Consider the following 21,874-nt stretch of genomic DNA (forward strand, 5'->3'; position numbering starts at 1 on the left):
ATAGCCCAAGAGACTGAGATCCTGGTGTTACAAAGTCCAAAACAAGGTAAATGTAGGAACAGGAAGTTAAAAGTGAGCTCATCCTATCTACCTTCCCTTAAAAATCTAGATTTTGTTTATTTTCATTCATCTTTTCATTTTTTTCTATCTGTTCTTTTAGACTTAGCCTACAAAAGATTTAGATGCAACCAGAACATAAACACATATTAAAAATTAAGTTGTGGGCACCTGGGTGGCTCAGTTGGTTAAGCAGCTGCCTTTGGCTCAGGTCATGATCCTGGAGTCCCAGGATCAAGTCCCACATCAGACCCTCTGCTCATCAGGGAGCCGGCTTCTCCCTCTGCCCCTCACCCCTTTCATGCTCTCTCTCTCTCTCTCAAATAAATAAAATCTTTAAAAAAAAAAAAAAATTAAGTTGTCAAACCAGTTTGATACTATCAATATAACACCATATTCATTAAACTAAGTAGTAAACATCTTATTATGCCTGGTCCCTTCCTACATGGACTTGATCCTTCTCTAAATGAGTCCAACACCGGAGTCCCTGGCAAAGGAAGTGTCTTACTGCTCTTGCCAGTCTCCCCCATGTTTCCCTCAAGAGAAGACACATAACCCCAGAAAGGTCATCCAGAGACCTTTCCTAGGATTAACAGAGACACCAATGCAACTCCTTCTGAGTTTGAAAAGAGTCAGAATATTACAAAGGTGTATGATTTTTTCATCTTTTCAATTGATATAGACAGAGTCCTACAAAGAATGGAGTGAACCCAAAAGAAATCACAGACACAAAATATAGAAAAATCTCTGAAACAAAAACACTGCCTCTAATTATGCCTACATTTAGTCAACCCCAGGAATTTTCAGTACAGGAGTTAATAAATTCTCTTTTGTGTTGAAGCAAAGTTAGAACAAGTTTCTATTACTTGCAAACAAACAAACAAAAATGTCATAAATATAAGAGACAAAGAAGAGATTCAGGTTTTGCCTGTTTCCGTTAATATCTTGCTGTACCCCCCAGGGCTTTCCAGCCAAAGAACCGCAGATTTTTCCTAGGGATTTTTCTAACCTGACATACATAAATACTCTAAATTATCCCATTATCCTAACTTAATTACCAGTACCTTTGGAGGAGGGAAGAGGTGGGAGGTGAAGGTGGAACCACATCATCTATTGATAACTCCCCAGATTTAGTACATGTTCTATATCTACTCTGACACAAACAGTTCTTTATTAGAGGATTACATCTATTCTTAATCATGAAAATACTAATTATATGAAGTATTATACATACCAACCTGTTTTTCTGATCCCAACTAAGTATTAATGGAACTTAAAACAAATGAACAAACAAAAAAAACAAAAAACTACAAGCATTTAACCAATTGTTATATGACATAGTACATCAAAAAACAAAAAACAAAAAACAAAACCCTCAACCACACTACATCAATATGCACAGATATTGACGCAGAAGCCCCAAACAAAGAAATCACAAATACTATTCACCTACTATTCTCACGGGTATGATTAATGAAAAGACTATTTCAGAAAAACAGCCATCATCATTTCCATTTCCAGCAGTTAAATCAATAGTCTCTCGCCACAGGTTTCAAAGATGAACCAAACCAGAGAAAGTAATGCATACTCACAAATTATAAAGCATGTCAGCCATGTTGCTGCGGTAGTACAAAGCATTTCTATAGGCGCTTTCAGCTTCAGAAATTTTGCTCTGACTCTTCAGAACATTTCCAAGGTTACCCCATGCTGCCAAGAAGAGAAAGAAGTATTCAGGCTGAGCGTCAATCCAATTACACATGACATAATATCAGGCCATCAGGAAGTACCACAGTGAGAGAAAACCTTCATAAAACATTTTGAAGAAGGAAAATTTATTTCCTTTATACTCCAACATTTCATCAAGCCAGGAGATTAAATACAATCAAAGTCTTAAAAAAATTAAAGTAATTATTATGTCTCAAAGCTGATATACATATGCAGTTCATCATAAGGCCAAGAATAATGTTATCTTAAGCTCACCTACAAAGACTTCAGGCTCTTTCAAATTTCGGTAGGGGTCTTCCTGGCCTGAAATTATTGTATACTTACTGAACGAGAAACTGTAAGAAATCATCTTAAAGTAAGCAAAGATTTCATTCAAACATGATAAAATTGATAAATGACGTGGAAGAACAGGATAAAAAGCAAGATAACTAAGATCAAAGCAATAAAGAGGCTTAATAATTAATCAGAACATATTGGTAAAACACTGTATTCCTTAAAGTGGTTAAATACACATGGTTTGTTCAGATATAATATTCTTTTATACCTTCCCTTCTAATAAATCTATTTGTAGGAAAACCACTGTCTCATTATTTTCATACATAATATTTATTTTTCTTAAAGATTTTATTTATTTATTTATTTGAAAGAGAGAGAGAGAGGGGAGAGGATATGGGTGCACAAGCGGGCAGGAGGGGCAGAGGGAGAGGGAGAAGCAGACTCCCCGCTGAGCAGGGAGTATGATACAGGGCTCGATCCCAGGACCCTGAGATCATGACCTGAGCCGAAGTCAGACACCTAACTGACTGAGCCACCCAGGAACTGCCATACATAGTGTTTAAATAAAATCTGTAATTTCTGTATGCTCTTAATCTTTCACCTCAAGTAATGATGATTTGTCAACATTCAAAAGACCAAAGATGCACTGTCAACACTGTCTGTATAGAATGCCTCTCAAGCTGACCTGGTCCTCCAACTTGGATACTTGTATTATCTTTCTTCCTTACCACAAGGACATGGGGTGTGGAGTCCTGAAATTGGAATCCTTCCCAGGTAGAAGACAAGGATGAGAAGAAGGCTTATGTGCATCAAGGTATATTAACTTGGGTAATTACTGACTATATCTGAGGAATGAAGGGGTTTGGGTGTACCCATTTTTAATGCATAAAAAGGTGTATAATCTTGCAAAGGCAAAGTCGCCGGTGCGCCCTGCTAATTTAACACTGTGCCTTAATTTACTCATCTGTAAAACAGGAAAAATAATTCGTATTTCATGGGTTTTGTGGTGAGGATTAAATGAGTTAATGTATGTAAGGTGTTAAGACAGTGCCTGTCATATGGCGAGCACTCAACAAATATTTGCTATTATCATTAATATTATTGTGATTGATACTTTTTGTAATTTATAATGTCAAGCTCTGCTTATAGAAATAATATCAAATATAATGCACTTTATGGCCTTATATCATCTACAGAGAGTAATAATTTTCTATATTTGGAAAGTCATATACCTCCTTTTTCCTCTGATGGAAAACAGAAGGAAAGCACTGCTCGTACAATTATTCATCACCTAATAACATCACATACGACACCACACTCCTGAAATGGATCGTCTCGCTGAGCTCTGAACCCAGTCCTATACATAAATACTCTGTCCACTCTGTGAGTGAGGAAAACAGACTCAGAGACACTAAAGAACTTGCAAAGTTAATACAAAAGTATCAGAGCAGGAATTCCAATCCAAGTCTGGTGGCTTCCAAACTTTTACCACCGTCCACCTAGCATTTTCAAACCACATGTCATCTTTCACCACAAACCAATATTCACACACTACAAATCAGACCTTGGCATTATAAATCCATGAAAAACTGAATCCATGAAGTGAAAGATGAAACTTAGTTTTAAAATATGGTCAAATTAGCTTAAAATATTCTCAAATTCAAATACTAAATTTAATAACAGGAAATACAAAATGGTAGGAAAAGCATATAGTAAATTATAATTATCTTCAAATTTAATAAGGTTAATATCACACATATTTTATATCTAACCCTTCCTCCCCTGCCACCAACATTACCAAATAAATGAAGTATGGCTCTGTGGAAACTTCTAACAGCCAAGCTGTTTTCAACACACTTCACCTCTCCCAAAGTTCTGCTCTGATTATGGCATTAGTAAATGAAATTCTATTTACACTGGAATCACTCCAGAGAAATGCCTCCAAATATTAATTGAAGCACCAGGAAAACACCATTATAGTACTATCTCATCTAGCCCAGAGTCTTAGAATACAGACACTGAAAAAAAACAGAGCAAAGAACTGCTTTGAAAATTTTAAGGCCTATTTCCAGAGAAACAGATTGACATTTTTCTCAGGTACTTACATATCAGTGAAATATTAAGCTAATAAGTGTCTCTTTAATAGTCAACAGACAGAGTTATGTTTAGAATATATGTTTACTGAGTTGGTTATTCATTTGTTCACTCATCTACATATGCAATTCTTAAACCAGTATTTGCTAAGCACGTGTTTGGTGTGGAGAACCTGATAATGGACCAGGCACCTGGACCTGCACGTACATGCAAGTTCTCACCCACACAGAGCTCATGTTTGAAGTGGGAAGTGGAGGGGTGCCTGGGTGGCTCAGTGGGTTAAAGCCTCTGCCTTCAACTCGGGTCGTGATCTCGGAGTCCTGGGATCGAGCCCCACATCGGGCTCTCTGCTCAGCAGGGAGCTTGCTTCCCCCTCTCTCTCTGCCTGCCTCTCTGCCTACTTGTGATCTCTCTCTCTCTCTGTCAAATGGATGGGATCTTTAAAAAAGAAAAAAAAGAAAAAAAAAAGAAAATGAAGTGGGAAGTGGAGTGGGGAAGGAAGAACCAACCACACAACAGAGTAAATGAGTTAACTGAGATAATGGTAAGTGCTCATGATAACTGTTAACAAAATAGCCATGTAAGATGGAGGGGTTGAGGTGAATTTATACAGAGATTATCTTAGAAAGGAGGAAATGGAGGTGATGTCTAAGGAGGGAAAGATAAGGGAGCCAGCCTTGCAAAGACTGGTGAATCCAGCTAAGGGGAAGAGTAAAAGCAAAGGACTGAAGGTGGCCCCCACTGGGACAGGCAGCAGGGGAGATGATTACTTCAAAGTGAGAACACAACCCAGAATTAAAAATCCTTGGCAAGGTTATCTGAGGCAAAGCCACAATGTGATGACAAGTTTCTTGTTTTTTGCGCGGCTAGAAGTCTCTCACATCCTTATGATTCAGTCATTGCCCTGGGTGCCTGGGAAATGAAAAATGAAAATTCCCAAATTAAGAATATATGTTTAAAACAATTTTACCTACTTACAGATGAAAGAGGAAGGAAGGGAGAAAGCAGGGGGGAGAAGAAGGATAGACTTTGATGTCCTGAACTCAGACACTCACAATCAGGCTACTTTTTTTTTTTTTTTTTTTTTTAATTGTCCCTACACATTCTTACAGAATACCAATTTGAGACAAGGTTATTTTGAATCCATTATAAGTGAGACAAAGCAAGATTACTTCGTAATTTTACCAAACACAAAAAAGAAAAAGGCTGCAGTAAACCCACAAAATACCAAACATCCCTCTCTCTTGCTAAATGAATGACTTCTTTATCCAGTCACAGAATTGCTCTAGCATCCAACCTAGAGAACAGTCCTGCTCCTTTAGACCCTCTTCCAAATCACCCAACCTAAATTCAAATCTTATGATATAACCTCAGGATCCCCACAGTGTAATGTTCCCTCAATCAGAGTAGTAATTAAGCCAAATTCTTTACTATCAATATGTTCCTGAATTTCTTTGGCGGAAAGACATTGATGGAGGATTTCATCATACTCAAATATGAAAACAATTCCTTTTCAATATCTTCCCTGCCTTGTTCTTTTTCCTCATGCTCTTTTATTACCTTCCTACCAGTCTACTCTTTCAGTGTTTTGAAGGAGAACACAGGCAGATTGTGACTCCCAGGCATCCAGCAAAGTAGGCAGGTCACTCTGAGGGCCACCTTCACCAGCTCAATAATTCATCTCACATTGGCCGTGAACATTCTGGTATCATGCCCAATTATTGTTCTCCTTACTCGTAAGTTTAAGGCATCAAAATCCCTTTTCTCTTATAATTCTTCACAAAATAGAATATTGTATTTACCAAAATAAATTTTGGGTTTTATTTTTTCATTTAAGGTAAGAGCTGCCAAAACTTACACTAAAATTGTTGTACCCTTGTTTTGTTTTGTTTTCTTTTGTTTTTTGGTATGAAAACTGCTGTCACTATTCTAATTTAAATGTGATTGATTCTTGCATCAAGGCTACAAAAGCTCAATGTTAACATAAACATCACTTCTAAAAATATAAAAGTGCCCTACAGAATTCTGACCTAAATTTTAAAATGCCATTAGCTGTCAACTAAATACTAATTCTTTTCATAGAAGCTATTCATTTAACATTTTTCAATGATAAAACAAAAGTGCAAAAAATCATTGAATTAAAAAACCACTGAAGATTTAGCTACCGCAGATATGGTTGAGAGGAAAACACATTAATCGGAACTATAAAAAGTACATTTTAAAGGTTAATGTTATGATTTCACATCTATATAATTATCCTATAGAATTAATCAGTGCAGCTATAGTTTTTTTTCTATTACTTAAATTTGATCACATCAACCAAGTCAACTTTTTTATATCAGATCAATTTTTAAATCTAGCTAGTCTGACTATTTGGAAGTATCCAAGCCAAAAACTTGAAAAATACAGAGAAATTTCCCAAGGCTCATTGGTGGGACAATTTAACATTATAAAGATGTCAAATCTCCAAAATTAATCTATAAATTCTATGTAATTTCAATCAATACTTTCACATTGTTTATTAATAAACTCAAATTTTTTCTAAGTATAATATAAGAGAAATAAAAAACTTGATTTTTATACCATAGTTACCATATACAAAGGTAAGTTCCAGATAGTTTTAAAAGTTAAATGTGAAAAGGTAAAGCTAACAAGAATATGTAGGAGAATTTCTCTGTGGAAGGAAAAGAGACTTCTTAAAAAGACCTCTAACTCAAAAGGTTTTTAAAAATTATGAACTTGATTATCTCAAAATTAAGGACTTCTAATTATTGAGGGATAATATGGACAAAGTTAAATATGCATTCATACCCTAGGAGAAGATAATTCAAACAATGTAAATAAGAGACTGTACTTTGAAGAAAAAAACTAACAAAGCAACCAGAAAAAGATAAGAAATCCAATAGAGAAAAAAAAAATGGGCAAAGGATTTGAACAAAATTGAAACAAAACAAAAAATTTAAAGCATTTTAACTAATATTCAAATTCCTCAATAACCCAGAGAAACACAAGTTATTACAATAAGATTTGAGATTGGAAATATTTAGAAAACTGGATAAAGCCAAGTTCTGCTGGGTTGTGGGGGAAGGCCCTGTATCCTGTTAGTGGCCATGTAAGACTGTGAGAGTCGTCCTGTAGGGCCATCTGACAGAACTCTGTCCAATCAACAAGAATCACTAAGCCCAGAACAAGTCCTAACCAGCAATCCCACTCCCAGAGAACATGTAAGAGGGTGTTTAATGAGAGCCTCTTAGTGTTGGCTGACACTGGAAACCAAATCAACATGTCATTGTCACGGGAGTAGCACGCGGGACATACACTTTATAGATAACAATGCAGAAATGAGGACCCGCAAATTCCCTATAAACACTGTCACATGAACGGACCTTAGAAAGCTGACAAAGAATCAAAACATCAGAGGCATTCTGTGTCACAGATCCAGAAATATATATTAAAAATTCATTCCCACCCAAAATATCACTACACAGTTTACAAAGATAGATTATAAATCAAAGGATGCAAATCGAGTACATTAGAGCAGTTGTCCACGGTGCAAAGGAAAAAAGAAGTTAGGGATAGAGATAAAAGGGAATAATCACAGGAATAGAAGAGAAGAAATCTGCAGGGATCATCCCAGCCATGCTCAAACTGGCCATGAACCTAGGAATATAATTAATCTAACTGCCTGCAACTGGGTTTGGGGTGGCGGAGGGAACACAAGGGAAATGGAGGGGAGGGGAGGAAAGGAAAGAAGAGAGAAAAGAAAAATTAAGGTCACATCCCACATTCTTTTAAAACAGAGATGGGGTTATCCTATATCCTACTTAAGGAATAAAGGGTTTAACAGTCACTAAACTTTTTCTTGTACTCAGACAATCAGAAACAGATGTTTGGGATTATCTTCAAATTTTCACTTGGTAATTACACTTCGGACCAACAGAACGTAAAGATCTTGCATTTTCATTAATATTTAATGCCACTTCCATTATTTTTTTACATGTTTAGGCCCATATATTTTAGTGATACATTCATTTCATAAATGTACCTTTTGTTAAAGTACAGTTTTACTAGAATAAAATCACTAAAATTCATCCAAGAAATTATGAAGCCTAAAAAAATACATTAATGCTTTGAAAGTTTGTATTTTAATAGACAGTGTGTGCACATGAATCCAATTCACACTTTAAGCTCTGGAGATAATATAATATTTGAAGTTTAAGAAATGTAATTATTCTAAAATCTCAATGTACTTTTTAAAAGTTCTTCCCAATAGCATCTGAAAATATTCAGAGTACTCATTTTATTCTTGTTTTACAAAATGAATACGATCAGAAGTTTCTCTCATTTGAGGCGACTGCTATCCCATCCCATGGACTTATCTTCTAGCCCTATGAGACAAGGTAGATGAAAAAGTGGAGCAGAGGAGGCAGAGAAAGAATTTTAAAAATTCACTGTAATAATAAAAATAATAAGAGTACTTTCATTTATTTAAAGCTTGCTATATGCTTGTCAGTGTCCAGAGCTTAACCTAATAAAAAAACATTTGAGGTATCTTACTATACCCAATTCACTGACAAGAAAACTGTGGTTAACTCCCTAAGTAGCAAAAAGTTACTAACCAGGAAAAACCAAGATATGTTAGTTTCCAGGCATCAGAATCTATTTAGAGGTAATGCTATCTCACATCCTCAATATTTAGTTTGAATATAAAGTAGAATAGCATAATACTCAGTATTTTTACATATTTAATTGAGGGCTGGAGAATAATATGAAAACAAAATAAATTATTCAAATGAATCATCCCCTCAGAACTGCTAGGGGCAAACAACAACAAAGAACAACAACAACAAAAACACTCCAGAAGCAACAAAAAAACAGCTATCCCGGAGGTTACTGGTCAAGATGGTGGAGGAGTAGCAGACTGAGATGACATCAGATGGCAGGAGTTCAGCTAGACAATTATCAAACCAGTCTGAACACCTACAAACCCAGCAGGAGATCAAAGATAAGAAAAGCAGCAATTCCAGAAACAAGAAATCGACCACTTTCTGAAAGTTAGGAGGAGCAGAGAAGTGAATCCAAAGCAATGAGAAGATAGACTGCAGGGAGAGAGACCGCCTCCAGCAAGCAGTGCAGCAACAGAGCACAAAATCTGAACATTCAGAAGTCTGCTCCACTGAGGGACATCACACCCGAGGCTAAGCAGGGATGGAGCCCTCACAGGGACACTGTGGTTCCAGGTCCCACATGGTCACAGAAGGATCAGGGGTATCTGAGTGTAGCAGAGCTCACAGGTATCAGAGTGGGAAAGCCGACTACAGAGAAAGAGCCGAGGAGGGGCTCTCAGCTTGGCCTTACTTTAAACTGTGATCTGTGGCAAAGTCGGGCCACTACTCTTTAAGCAGAGACCCCACAAGTGGCAGATCTGGGGAGACTAACCCTCATCTGCCAGAAGAGCAGTGCGGCAGGAATTTGCTGAGTTTGGAGACCCCAAACGGGGCTGTGTGCCAGAGATAGAAATGCTTGGTCACAGGCTGGGTGAGCTCACAGCACGGCTGGACACCAGGGAGACAGGAGTAATTGAGCGCTTTACTCTGAGGGCACACTGAGGAATGGGGAACTGAGGTCTTGGCTCCTCCTTCAGGAGATTGGGAGGCCGCCATTTTCATTGCAGATCTCCAGGGCTCTACGGAAAGCATTCAGGGAACAAAAGCTCCCAAGAGCAAACCCGAGCAGATTACTTAGCCTGGCCGAGGGCAAGGGCAGCGCCACTCTGCCTCAGGCAAACATTTGAGAATCGCTACAACAGGCCCCTCCCCAGAATAGCAGCAAGAACATCCAGCCTAGACCAAGCTCACTGATGGAGAAGAGTGCACTTCCAGAGGAGGGGAAAACAAAGCATGGAATTCATGGCTTTCTGCCAATGACTCTTTACTCTTGCAAAATTAATTAATTTTTTTTATTTTGTTTTGTTCTTATTCTAATTTTTTAAACTTTTCCTCTTTCCTCTTTTAATGTTTTTTAACTAGTTTATCTTATCAATACCTTTCTTTAAAAAAATCTTTTTAAAACTTCATTATTATAGTCATATTTTATCCCTCATTGTATCTAACTTTATTTTTTGTATACATATAGAGTTTTTTCCACTAAAAAATTTTGGGATACAATTTCTTCTAATAGATCAAAATATACCCTAAATCTAGCACAGGGCTTTGTTTTAGTCTCCAGCCTCAGCAAATTCTCTCCACTTCCTTTTTTTTCTTTTTCCAAAGACCTTATCAATACTTTTTTTAGATTTTTTTTTTTAAATTTTCATCTTTATATTTATATTCTATCCTTTCATCATATTTACTCTTATTTTTCTGTATATATAAGTTTTCTTCCGTAAAATTTTGGATTGCGGTTTCTTCTAACAGACCAAAATACACCCAAAATCAAGTGGGTGGCTCTGTTCTATTCACAAGTCTAATATATATGTGTATGTGTGTGTGTGTGTGTGTGTGTGTGTGTGTGTGTGTATATATATATGATATTTAAATTTCTTTTTACCCCCTTTCTTTTTCCCCTGATTTAGGGTCTCTTCTGATTTGGTTAGCATACATTTTTCTGGGGTCTTTAACACCCTTTAAATATTTTATTCTCTCTTTCATATATTCTTATCTGGATAAAATGACAAGGCAGAAAACTCACCACACACACACCAAAAAAGGACAACAGGCAGTACCGAAGGCTAGGGACCTAATCAATATGGACATTGGTAATATGTCAGATCTAGAGTTCAGAATGATGATTCTCAAGGTGGTGGATGGGCTCGAAAAAGGCATGGAAGATATTAGAGAAACCCTGTCTGGAGAAATAAAAGCCTTTCTGGAGAAATAAAAGAACTAAAATCTAACCAAGCTGAAACCACAAAAAAACTATTAACCAAGTGCAATAAAAAATGGAGGCTCTTACTGCTAGGATAAATAAGGCAGAGAGAGAATTAGTGATATAGAAGACCAAATGCAGAGAACAAAGAAGCTGAGCAAAGGGAGACAAACAATTCCTGGACCACGAGGAGAGAATTCAAGAGATAAGTGATACCATAAGATGAAACAATGTAAGAATTGAGACTCCAGAAGAAGAAGAAAGAGAGAGGGGGGCAGAAGGTATATTGGAGTAAATTACAGTAGAGAATTTCCCTAATATGGCAAAGGGAACAAGCAGCAAAAATGGGAGGCACAGAGAAACTCCTCAAAATCAATAAAAATAGGTCCCACCCCATCATCTAATAGTAAAACTTACAAGACTTAGTGACAAAGAGAAAATCCTGAAAGCAGCTCAGGACAAGAAGTCTGTAACATAAAATGGTAAAAATATAAGATTGGTAGCAGACATATCCAGAGAGACCTGGCAGGACAGAAAGAACTGGCATGATATATTCAGAGCAGTAAATGAGAAAAACATGCAGCCAAGAATACTATATTCATCTAGGCTGTCATTGAAAATAGAGAGAAAAATGCTTCCAGGACAAACAAAAACAAAATAAATTTATAAACACCAAACCAGCCCTATAGGAAATATGAAAAAGCGTCCTCTAAGCAAAGAGAGAGCCTAAAACTAGTAGACCAGAAAGGAACAGAGATAATATACAGTAACAGTCACCTTATAGACAATACAATGGCACTAAATTCCTATCTTTAAAGAGTTACCCTGAATGTAAATGGGCTAAATGCCCCTATCAAAAGATACAGGGCATCAGAATGAATTAGAAAAAAAAAATCAACATGCTATCTACAAGGAACTCATTTTAGACACAAAGACACCTCCAAGTTTAAAGTGAGGGGTGGAAAACAATTTACCATGCTAATGGACATCAAAAGAAAGCTGGGTTGGCAATCCTTGTATCAGAACAATTAGATTTTAAGCCAAAGACTGTAATAAGAGATGAGGAACCTCTGTATCATACTCAAAGGGTCTATAACATACTCAAAGGGTATGTCCAACAAGAAGGTATAACAATTTTAAATATCTATGCCCCTAACATGGGAGCAGCCAACTGTATAAGCCAATTAATAACAAAATCAAAGAAATGCATAAACAATAATACAATAATAGTAGGGGACTTTAACATCCCTCTCACTGAAATGGACAGATCATCCAAGCAAAAGATCAACAAAGAAATAAAGGCCTTAAATGACACACTGGACAGATATATTTAGAACATTCCATCCCAAAGCAACAGAATACACATTCTTCTCTAGTGCACATGGAACATTCTCCAGAATAGATCACATCCTGGTCACAAATCAGGTCTCAACCAGTACCAACAGACTGGGATCATTCCCTGCATATTGTCAGACCACAATGCTCTGAAGCTAGAACTCAATCACAAGAGGAAGGTTGGAAAGAACTCAAATACATCGATGCTAAAGAGCATCTTACTAAAGAATGAATGCATCAACCAGGAAATTAAGGAAGAATTTTTAAAAATCATGGAAACAAATGAAAATGAAAACACAACTGGTCAAAATATTTGGAACACAGGAAAGGTGGTCCTGAGAGGAAAGTATATAGCAATATAATCCTTTCTCAAGAAAATAAAAGGTCTCAAGTACACAACCTAACCCTACACTTAAAGGAGCTGGAGAAAGAACAGCCAAAAAGCCTAAACCCAGCAGGAGAAGAAAAAGCATGAGGATCAGAGCAGAAATCAAGGAAAGAGAAACAAACAAACAAAAAACAATAGAACAAATCAATGAAACTAGGAGGTGGTTCTTTGAAAGAACTAGTAAGATTGATAAACCCCTAGCCAGACTTATCAAAAAGAAAAGAGAAAAGACCCAAATAAATGAAATCATGAATGAAAGAGGAGAGATCACAACCAACACCAAAGAAATACTAACAATTATAAGAACATATGATAAGCAACTACACACCAGTAAATTTGACAATCTGGATGAAATGGATACATTCCTAGAGACATAGAAACTACCACAACTGAACCAGGAAGAAATAGAAAACCTGAACAGACCCATAAACAGTAAGGAGATTGAAGCAGTCATCAAAAATCTCCCAACAAACAAGAGCCCAGGGCCAGACAGCTTCCCAGGGGAATTCTACCAGACATTTAAAGAAGACTTAATACCTATTCTCCTGAAACTTTTCCATAAAATAGAAATGGAAGGAAAAACTTCCAAACTCATTTTATGAGGCCAGCATTACCTTGATCCCAAAACCAGACAAAGACCCCATCAAAAAAGAGAATTACATGCCAATATCCTTGGTGAACACAGATGCAAAAATTCTCACCAAAATACTAGCCAATAGGATCCAACCATACATTAAAAGGATTATTCACCAGGACCAAGTGGGATTTATTCCAGGGCTGCAAGGTTGGTTCAACATCCCAAATAAGTCAATGTGATACAACACATTAATAGAAGAAACAACAAGAAATATATGATACTCTCAATAGATGCTGAAAAAGCACTTGCCAAAGTACAGCATCCTTTCTTATCTAAACTCTTCAAAGTGTAGGAGCAGAGGGTACATACCTCAATATCATCAAAGCCATCTATGAAAAATTCATAGCAAATATCATTCTCAATATGGAAAAACTGAGAACTTTTCCCCTAAGGTTAGGAACAGGGCAGGGATGTCCATTATCACCACTGCTATTCAGCAGAGTACTAGAAATCCGAGCTTCAGCAATCAGACAACAAAAGTAAATAAAAGGTATCCGAATCAGCAAAGAGAAGTCAAACTCTCTCTTTGCAGGTATGATACTTTATGTGGAAAACCCAAAAGACTCCACTCCAAAATTGCTAGAACTCATACAGGAATTCAGAAAAGTGTCAAGATATAAAATCAACTCACAGAAATCAGTTGCATTTCTATACACCAACAGCAAGATAAAAGAAAGAGAAATTAAGGAGTCAATCCCATTTACAATTGCACCCAAAATCATAAGATACCTAGGAATAAACCTAACCAAGGAGGCAAAGAATCTGTACTCAGAAAACTACAAAATACTCATGAAAAAAATTGAGGAAGACACAAAGATATGGAAAAACATTCCATACTCATGGATTGGAAGAACAAATATTGTGAAAATGTCCATGCACGTGTAGGTCCAAGCAACCTACATATTTAATGCAATCCCTATCAAAATACCATCCATTTTTTCAAGGAAATGGAACAAATTATCCTAAAATTTATACAGAACCAGAAAAGACCTCGAATAGCCAGAGGAATGTTGAAAAAGAAAGCCAAAGTTGGTGGCATCACAATTCCAGACTTCAAACTCTATTACAAAGCTGTCATCATCAAGACAGTATAGTACTGGTACAGAAACAGACACATAGATCAACGGAACAGAAGAGGGAGCACAGAAATAGACCCTCAACTCTATAGTCAACTAATCTTTGACAAAGCAGGAAAGAATGTCCAATGGAAAAGACAGTCTCTTCAACAAATGGTGGTGGGAAAACTGGACAGCCACATGCAGAAAAATGAAACTGGACCATTTCCTTACACCACAAACAAAAATAGACTAAAAATGGATTAACAACCTCAATGTGAAAGAGGAATAGATAAAAATCCTTGTGGAGAACATAGGCGGCAACCTCTTCAACCTCAGTCGCAGCAACTTCTTCCTAGAAACATTGCCAAAGGCAAGGGGAGCAAGAGCAAAAATGAACTATTGGGACTTCATCAAGATCAAAAGCTTTTGCACAAGAAAGGAAACAGTCAACAAAACCAAAAGACAACTGACAGAATGGGAGAAGATATTTGCAAATGACATATCAGATAAAGAGCTAGTGTCTAAAATCTATAAAGAACTTATCAAACTCAACACCCAAAGAACAATTAATCCAATTAAAAATGGGCAGAAGACATGAACAGACAGTTCTGCAAAGAAGACATCCAGATGACCAACAGACACATGAAAAAGTGCTTCACATCACTCCGCATCAGGGAAATACAAATCAAAACCACAATGACGTACCACTTCATACCAATCAGAATGGCTAAAATTAACAAGTCAGGAAATGACAGATGCTGGCAAGGATGTGAAGAAAGGCAAGGATGTGGAGAAAGGGGAACTCTCCCACACTATTGGTGGGAATACAAGTTGGTGCATCCACTCTGAAAACATCCACATCCTCAAAAACTTGAAAATAGAACTACCCTATGACCCAGCAATCACACTACTGGGTATTTACCCTAAAGATACAAATATAGTGATACATAGGGCCATGCGTCCCCGAATGTTTACAGCAACAATGTCCACAATAACCAAACTACGGAAAGAACCTAGATGTCCATCAACAAGATGAATGGATAAAGAAGATGTGGTCTATATATTCAATGGAATATTATGTAGCCAACAAAAGAAATGAAATCTTGCCATTTGCAACGACATGGATGGAACTAAAGAGTATTATGCTGAGCTAAATAAGTCGATCAGAGAAAGACAATTATCATATGATCTCCCTGATATGAGGAATTTGAGAGGTAAAGTGGGGGATTTGGGGGCAGAGAAGGAAAAAATTCAACAAGATGGGATTGGGAGGGAGACAAACCATAACAGACTCTTAATCTCACAAAACAAACTGAGGGTTGGCAGGGGGAGGCGAGTATGGAGAGGGTGGTTGGGTTATGGACATTGGGAAGGGTATGTGCTATGATAAGTGCTGTGAAGTGTGTAAGCCTGATGATTCACAGACCTGTACCTGTATAGTATTTTCCATACCACAGAAAATTTAATGTCAATTTATTGTTTTATATTTATTTAGATATGTAATTTTAAACGTCCCATTTTCCAGTTAACTTACTGGAAATAGAACATACTCTGTGTAAACAAAGTGTTGCTCCTCCGAGATGCTGGGGACTTCCATACATTAATCAAGATCTTGTAAGTGGCCTGTAGATGCCTTGCATGGAAGAGAGATTTTACAAAGCATTGTTTAATAAGTACATGATTAATTCCTAAGACTAAGCATATATGATGATTATATGAAGGGAAAGCAAACAGCTGCTTCTAGGTATCACTAAGTTTTAGAAAATCTGATCTCGGAAGTTATTTTATTTTCAAAAAGAAATCAAAATTTTTTCTGCTAAAATATCAGGAAGTGAAGCAGTAGGAATAACTTCTATCTCAAGGGCCCTTCACACTGATATTCAACTGCATCTACAAGGTATCCACTTATGAAGAAACTTGACCTTCATTCACAACGAAAGCTCCTCTTGTACTTAGCCCACAATCTGCCACAGTTTATTTTATGTTCCTTGAAAGACAGAAGAACAATTAAGTATTCCCATCTTGCTAAAGTTGTTCTAAAGGGAAAATCAAATGTGAGTTCCCTCTAGAAATACTAAGTGATCTACAGCAACAAATACCTCCAATTTTTTTTTCAAAGCCCTCATTCAAATACATAGTATTTCTAAATTCACAGACTAACTTCAAACTTACTCTACTGCAATTTCCTATCTCTTCATATATTTCACAAAATCAAAGCATGGAGGAGATTTGAGCAATTTTTTCAAGGATATTTTTACTTTATACTAAAAGTCTGAAGACATGTATGTTTGCCTATTATAAAAGCTAAAATAATTTTCTTATGATTTTGGCATATAATGCTCTTCAAAAAATTAGCTAAGATGAATGACTTCCAATATTACTATTTAAATGAAGCTACTTACCATTCAGGTCTAGATCAGCCATCACACCTGAGGGTTATCCTATCAGCATGTTCATCTCAACTTGTGCTCAGTTGGTGCACTGAGCACAACCACCAAAATCAGTCAAGACTCTAACTTTTGACTTCTGCCCTAAGTTAGCATTTATTTTTACCATAGAACTTTCCCACAGATCTTTAGATCCTATATCAAAATCATGAGTTCTATGTAAGGATATGGCAAAACTGAAACATTTAACCACATAAAATAAGGTGATAAATCCCGAGTTTTGTTTCCTTCAAATAGGAGTTACTTGTTGGAAACCAGAATGCTACCACCAAAAAGGGTTAAATACGGAAATCTCACCAGATATCAAAGCCAGACCAGGTGCGAAAGAAAATAAATACAGGAGTGCCTCATGCATCAGATAAGAATTCTGCCAACTTAGGCTCTAGGCTTATTTCTAGGCTAATCTTTGTATATATATATTAACTCTTTTAATTCACATAACACAGGAGATTACCATCCAGCTGATACTAGTTGAGGAAACAGAGCCTGGGATTAGTCAAGCCAGACTTGGAAGCTAACCCTACAGACCCTTGCTTAAAATCACAATGGGATACCGGGACTTTCCGTGTGTTCCCCAAAATGGTATAACCAAAGATATAATTTAAGTATCATTTTAAATTATAAAGGCTAATTATGTTAAACTCTCTCATTTTAACAGAGACAGAAAAAAGCAAAAAGCAGAAGGAAACAAAAAAAAAAATATAGCCACTAAGTGCATGGAACTTAAGATAAATGTGAATATGTGTTTTTTTTTTAAACTACACTCCTTCCATTAGTGAAGATTGTAAGGGGGTCAACATTTGTAGCCTGGGCTCTTTACTCATTATTTGATAGTCACATCACATGACTCCAGGGAGATAAAAGCCCTTATAAACCTGTAAGAATTTATTTTTCCTAAAGTAACTAAGTCTTGGATTATTACAAAAAGAACATATTATTAAGTGGGTGAAAGAAAAGAAACTAGTTAAAATGTTAACTAGACGTAAGTGGACATAATATAAAGATTATGATTCATAGGACACCAGAATGCATATATATTTATATGTAATTATAATTAGAGCAATTTAATAATATGCAATTACTTCTCTTGGTTCTTCATCTTTGGTTACTGGAGACCTAGAACTAAATTTATTCTTATTAAGGAAATTATTGAAAATAGCAAGGTAACATTTAGTATTCCAATAATATGTTAATGCTGTCTTGAAAACACTGTAACTCACTATAATATCTATGTGCCTAGTGCAATATCCATAAACTCAATTCAGTCCAGGCTTTTTGTTTTAATACGTTTAAGGTTGTTCCTTAGCATTTTACAATCTATAATCCCTACCATAGTACTGATTTTGCAATGAGCAGCACCCACATCCATAGTCTAGTGTTTGCTGCCAATACCATTCCTGATCTGTGCTGCTGGGTCTCCTTTGAACCTGCCTTCATTCATTAACTTCTCATCTGTCTTTGGAATTTTTCCCATAGACTCCCCATTAAAACAAAACAAAACAAAAATTTGCTCTACATCCCTTTCTTTTTTTTTTTTTTTAAGATTTTATTTATTTATTTGACAGAGATCACAAGTAGGCAGAGAAGCAGGCAGAGAGAGAGGGGGAAGCAGGCTCCCCGCTGAGCAGAGAGTCTGAGGCGGGGCTCGATCCCAGGACCCTGAGATTCTGACCTGAGCCAAAGGGAGAGGCTTTAACCCACTGAGCCATCCAGGCGCCCCTACATCCTTTCTAACTGCAATGCAAAATTTAAGATTAACTAACCCACAGTACTGTGTAAAATGACAGTAAATACAATCACATTTACAAGTGTAAGGACTGGAAAGGGGAAACAGTTTGGAAGCACCTGAGCCTTGCCTGAGCTTCTCAAATCTTACAAATAGACCCCTTTCATGCTGCTAAAAGTAGGCAGTAAAACACTCGGTGACTATATAATCGGCATGCCACAGAGAGTCACCCTATTTACCAACATACCAATTCAGAGGAGACTTTTTAGAATTTCCTCACTATCTCCTGAAATCAGACTGAGTCCATGTAGTTCTTCAATGGGTACCTTTAGATTGATAATAAATTCTAAAAAGTGGTTGAGCTGCTTATGACTTTTTGTCAGAAATTTATATGTCCCAAAGAATCCCTTGTTTCTGTCATGACTGGTATCATCTAAGTCTGGCTCAGCTCTGAAAGATGAAAAACATGCTTAGAGAGGCCAAGAGTTTTTATACAACTTATCAGGAGTTGTAAACTCCAGTGTGGAAAAGAGAATTCTTTTATTAGTTTTTAATCCCCTCCTTTTCTCCTATAATCCAATCTCATCATCTACTTTATATCACAGTGAATCCTATCATCATTAGGAAAGAGCCTGCCCTCAAATGGCCACAGGTCAGTTTCCTAGGACGTCATTGAAAGCAATTTTATTTATTTATTTATTTTTTTAAATAAGTAGACGCGGGGCGCCTGGGTGGCTCAGTTGGTTAAGTGGCTGCCTTCAGCTCAGGTCATGATCCCAGGGTTCTGGGATCAAGCCCCACATCAGGCTCCCTGCTCAGCAGACAGCCTGCTTCTCCCTCTTCCTCTGCCTGCCACTCTGCCTACTTGCGCTCTCTCTCTACCTCTCTGTCAAATAAATAAACAAGATCTAAAAAAATAAAAATAAAAATAAATACGTAGACGCCACACCAAGCCTGGAACCCAGTATGAAGCCCAACACAGGGTTTGAACTCACGACCCTGAGATCAAAACCTGACCTCAGATCAAGAGTCAGATGCTGAACCAACTGAGCCACCCAGGCGCCCCCACTAAAAAGAATTTTGATGTGGAAATATAAGACAAAATTTCCCAAACCTAAGTTTTAGTCCTGGTCCTGTTAACAATGAGATTCCAATACACAGAAGTAAATTACCTGACTCTTTTATTTATCAGCAACAGTAAAAGCGGTAATTTAGTAAACAAGAAATGTGTGCCAGACCCTGGTAGGTATGCTACACACACTCTGGGCCACACAGTAGCACTATCTGATCAATATACACATCAGCAACTTGCGGGCTCCAAGGGCTTGTGACAACACTACAAATAAGGATAATGAAAACAGCTGTTCATGGTCTGGGTTAAGATCAGTGCCCACGCCTACCTCTTACTGCAAAGTCCGCACTCTTCACCATGCTGTTTCTCCTTAAGCGTTCTGCTTCTCTTAATTTCTCATCTGTGAAACAGGTGGAACGATGCTTGCCCAAGTTAAACTCTAGCATGACTGAGAAATTAAATGAAATTATAGATATATACCCTGGAAAGTACATTATTATGGATAAGGAATGATATTTCATTATCATCCATTAGAAGTATGACCAATTAGATATACACTGTCATATTACATCTTCCTGTACTCAGTACCTCTGGGAATGCCACTGAGAATTTATTTCATTGCCAAGTAAATCCAGACTAACAAAAGCAAAAAAACTCAAAGCAGAATTAAACACTCCTGAAGCCAGTTTTAAGGTGAGAAAAATAATGAAAATCCTAAAATTCATATTTAATTTTATAAAAAAGAGATCTTCTTCTAAAAAATAAAGCACATCTCAAATACAGTATATTGGGACACTATTTTACACCTTACATTAACCTCTATATATTAATTTTTGGTAGTCATTTTTATCAACTCAGCAGCTAAAGCTGAATATGGCAAAAGCAGAGTTAATACTAGAGAAAGGGGGAATTTAAAAAGAAATAATCAGTAAAAATATAAATTTTGAGAATAAAGTATGTGAGTGAAAAATATTTATGCATGCTAATGAGAAAAAAAGAACAATTATCTATTGAATAACTATATGAAATTTCCAAAAATAAATACCAATTATCTTTGATAATGCACAAATCTTGGGCAACTATCATTTGAAATTATTTTCTTCTGTACTTTCAGCTGACTATTAACAACTAGAAAAAGAGGGAGGTTAATTGCCTCTGCTGTTTTGCTGTTACAGGTCACCAGATAAGGGTTCTTGAGAAAGGCTATGCAGCAAATACTTGAGGCATTTTTATATCACATGAAAAAGTTATTGAAACAAAGAACGCTGTTTCTCATTTAACAGAATTAAATATACAATTCAGAAAGTTTGACCTCCAAACAGTGAAAGGAAGCTACTACCCAGATGGGTAAAATAAACAGGAAGAATCAGAAGGGTCAATGCACTAAAATGACCTTATCACATCAATCGAGCAGTGTAATAGAAGGGCTGGCTTATTCTCCTGAGGCTCTAATCTTAACTAGATTGGGCCACAGCAGGGAATTCTCAGAGGTCATTACAGGATCTTTTGCAACAAACATATCCCCTGGACACTTATTAGTCATTAATGAATATTACCATCTAGAAGTTATGATTAGATTATATGGTTGTTTTTAAGATTTTTATTTATTTATTTGACAGAGACTAAGAGAGAGATCACAAGTAGGCAGAGAGGCAGAGGGAAACAGACATCCTGCTGAGCAGAAAGCCCAATGTGGGGCTCGATCCCAGAACCCCGAAATCATGACTTAACCCACTGAGCCACCCAGGCACCCCAGATTATGTGGTTTTAGAGACATAAATCTGTATATCTCATCTGTGAGTCCTAAATAATATTGACCTTCAGACTAGTTTCATGTCAGGTTGTTCAAAACTCACAGAGAATCTGTATTTTTCCTACCAAATCAGGATTGAGGTTAGGATACACTTCTTTAAGTGTACCAACCTTTTAACTTAAAACCTCAAAAGTAAATATCTACTCTAGTTTCAACTTGGGAATGAGAACCAGTAGCCACAACCAAAGCATGGTAGGCCTCTGAGCAAAGTACCACATAACCTCTTGCTTCTAGAATCACACCAGAGAGCAACGAGGCACGGCACAAGATGGACTTTAGTGCATGTATCACCTGTCCTCAAAAAGTAACTCAAAATGATTGTCCCAATGTGTAACAGCAAAAGAGATTTTAAAATCCCATACCAGTGCTCCCAAGTAAT

At 36.8% G+C, this 21,874-nt stretch overlaps 1 protein-coding gene across 1 annotated transcript in view; it reads right to left on the reverse strand.

The window, feature by feature from the left end:
• LOC111142132 (transmembrane and tetratricopeptide repeat containing 2) overlaps positions 1–21,874 on the reverse strand; it is a 429,660-nt gene that overhangs the window by 193,993 nt on the left and 213,793 nt on the right. The window contains exon 4 of the mRNA XM_022495112.1: positions 1,650–1,764. Coding sequence (XP_022350820.1) covers positions 1,650–1,764 — 115 coding nt within the window. The remainder of the gene's footprint in view (positions 1–1,649; positions 1,765–21,874) is intronic.

Source organism: Enhydra lutris, unplaced genomic scaffold (assembly GCF_002288905.1).
Source record: "Enhydra lutris kenyoni isolate GAN:26980312 unplaced genomic scaffold, ASM228890v2 scaffoldscaffold7, whole genome shotgun sequence".
NCBI classification, from domain to species: domain Eukaryota; kingdom Metazoa; phylum Chordata; class Mammalia; order Carnivora; family Mustelidae; genus Enhydra; species Enhydra lutris.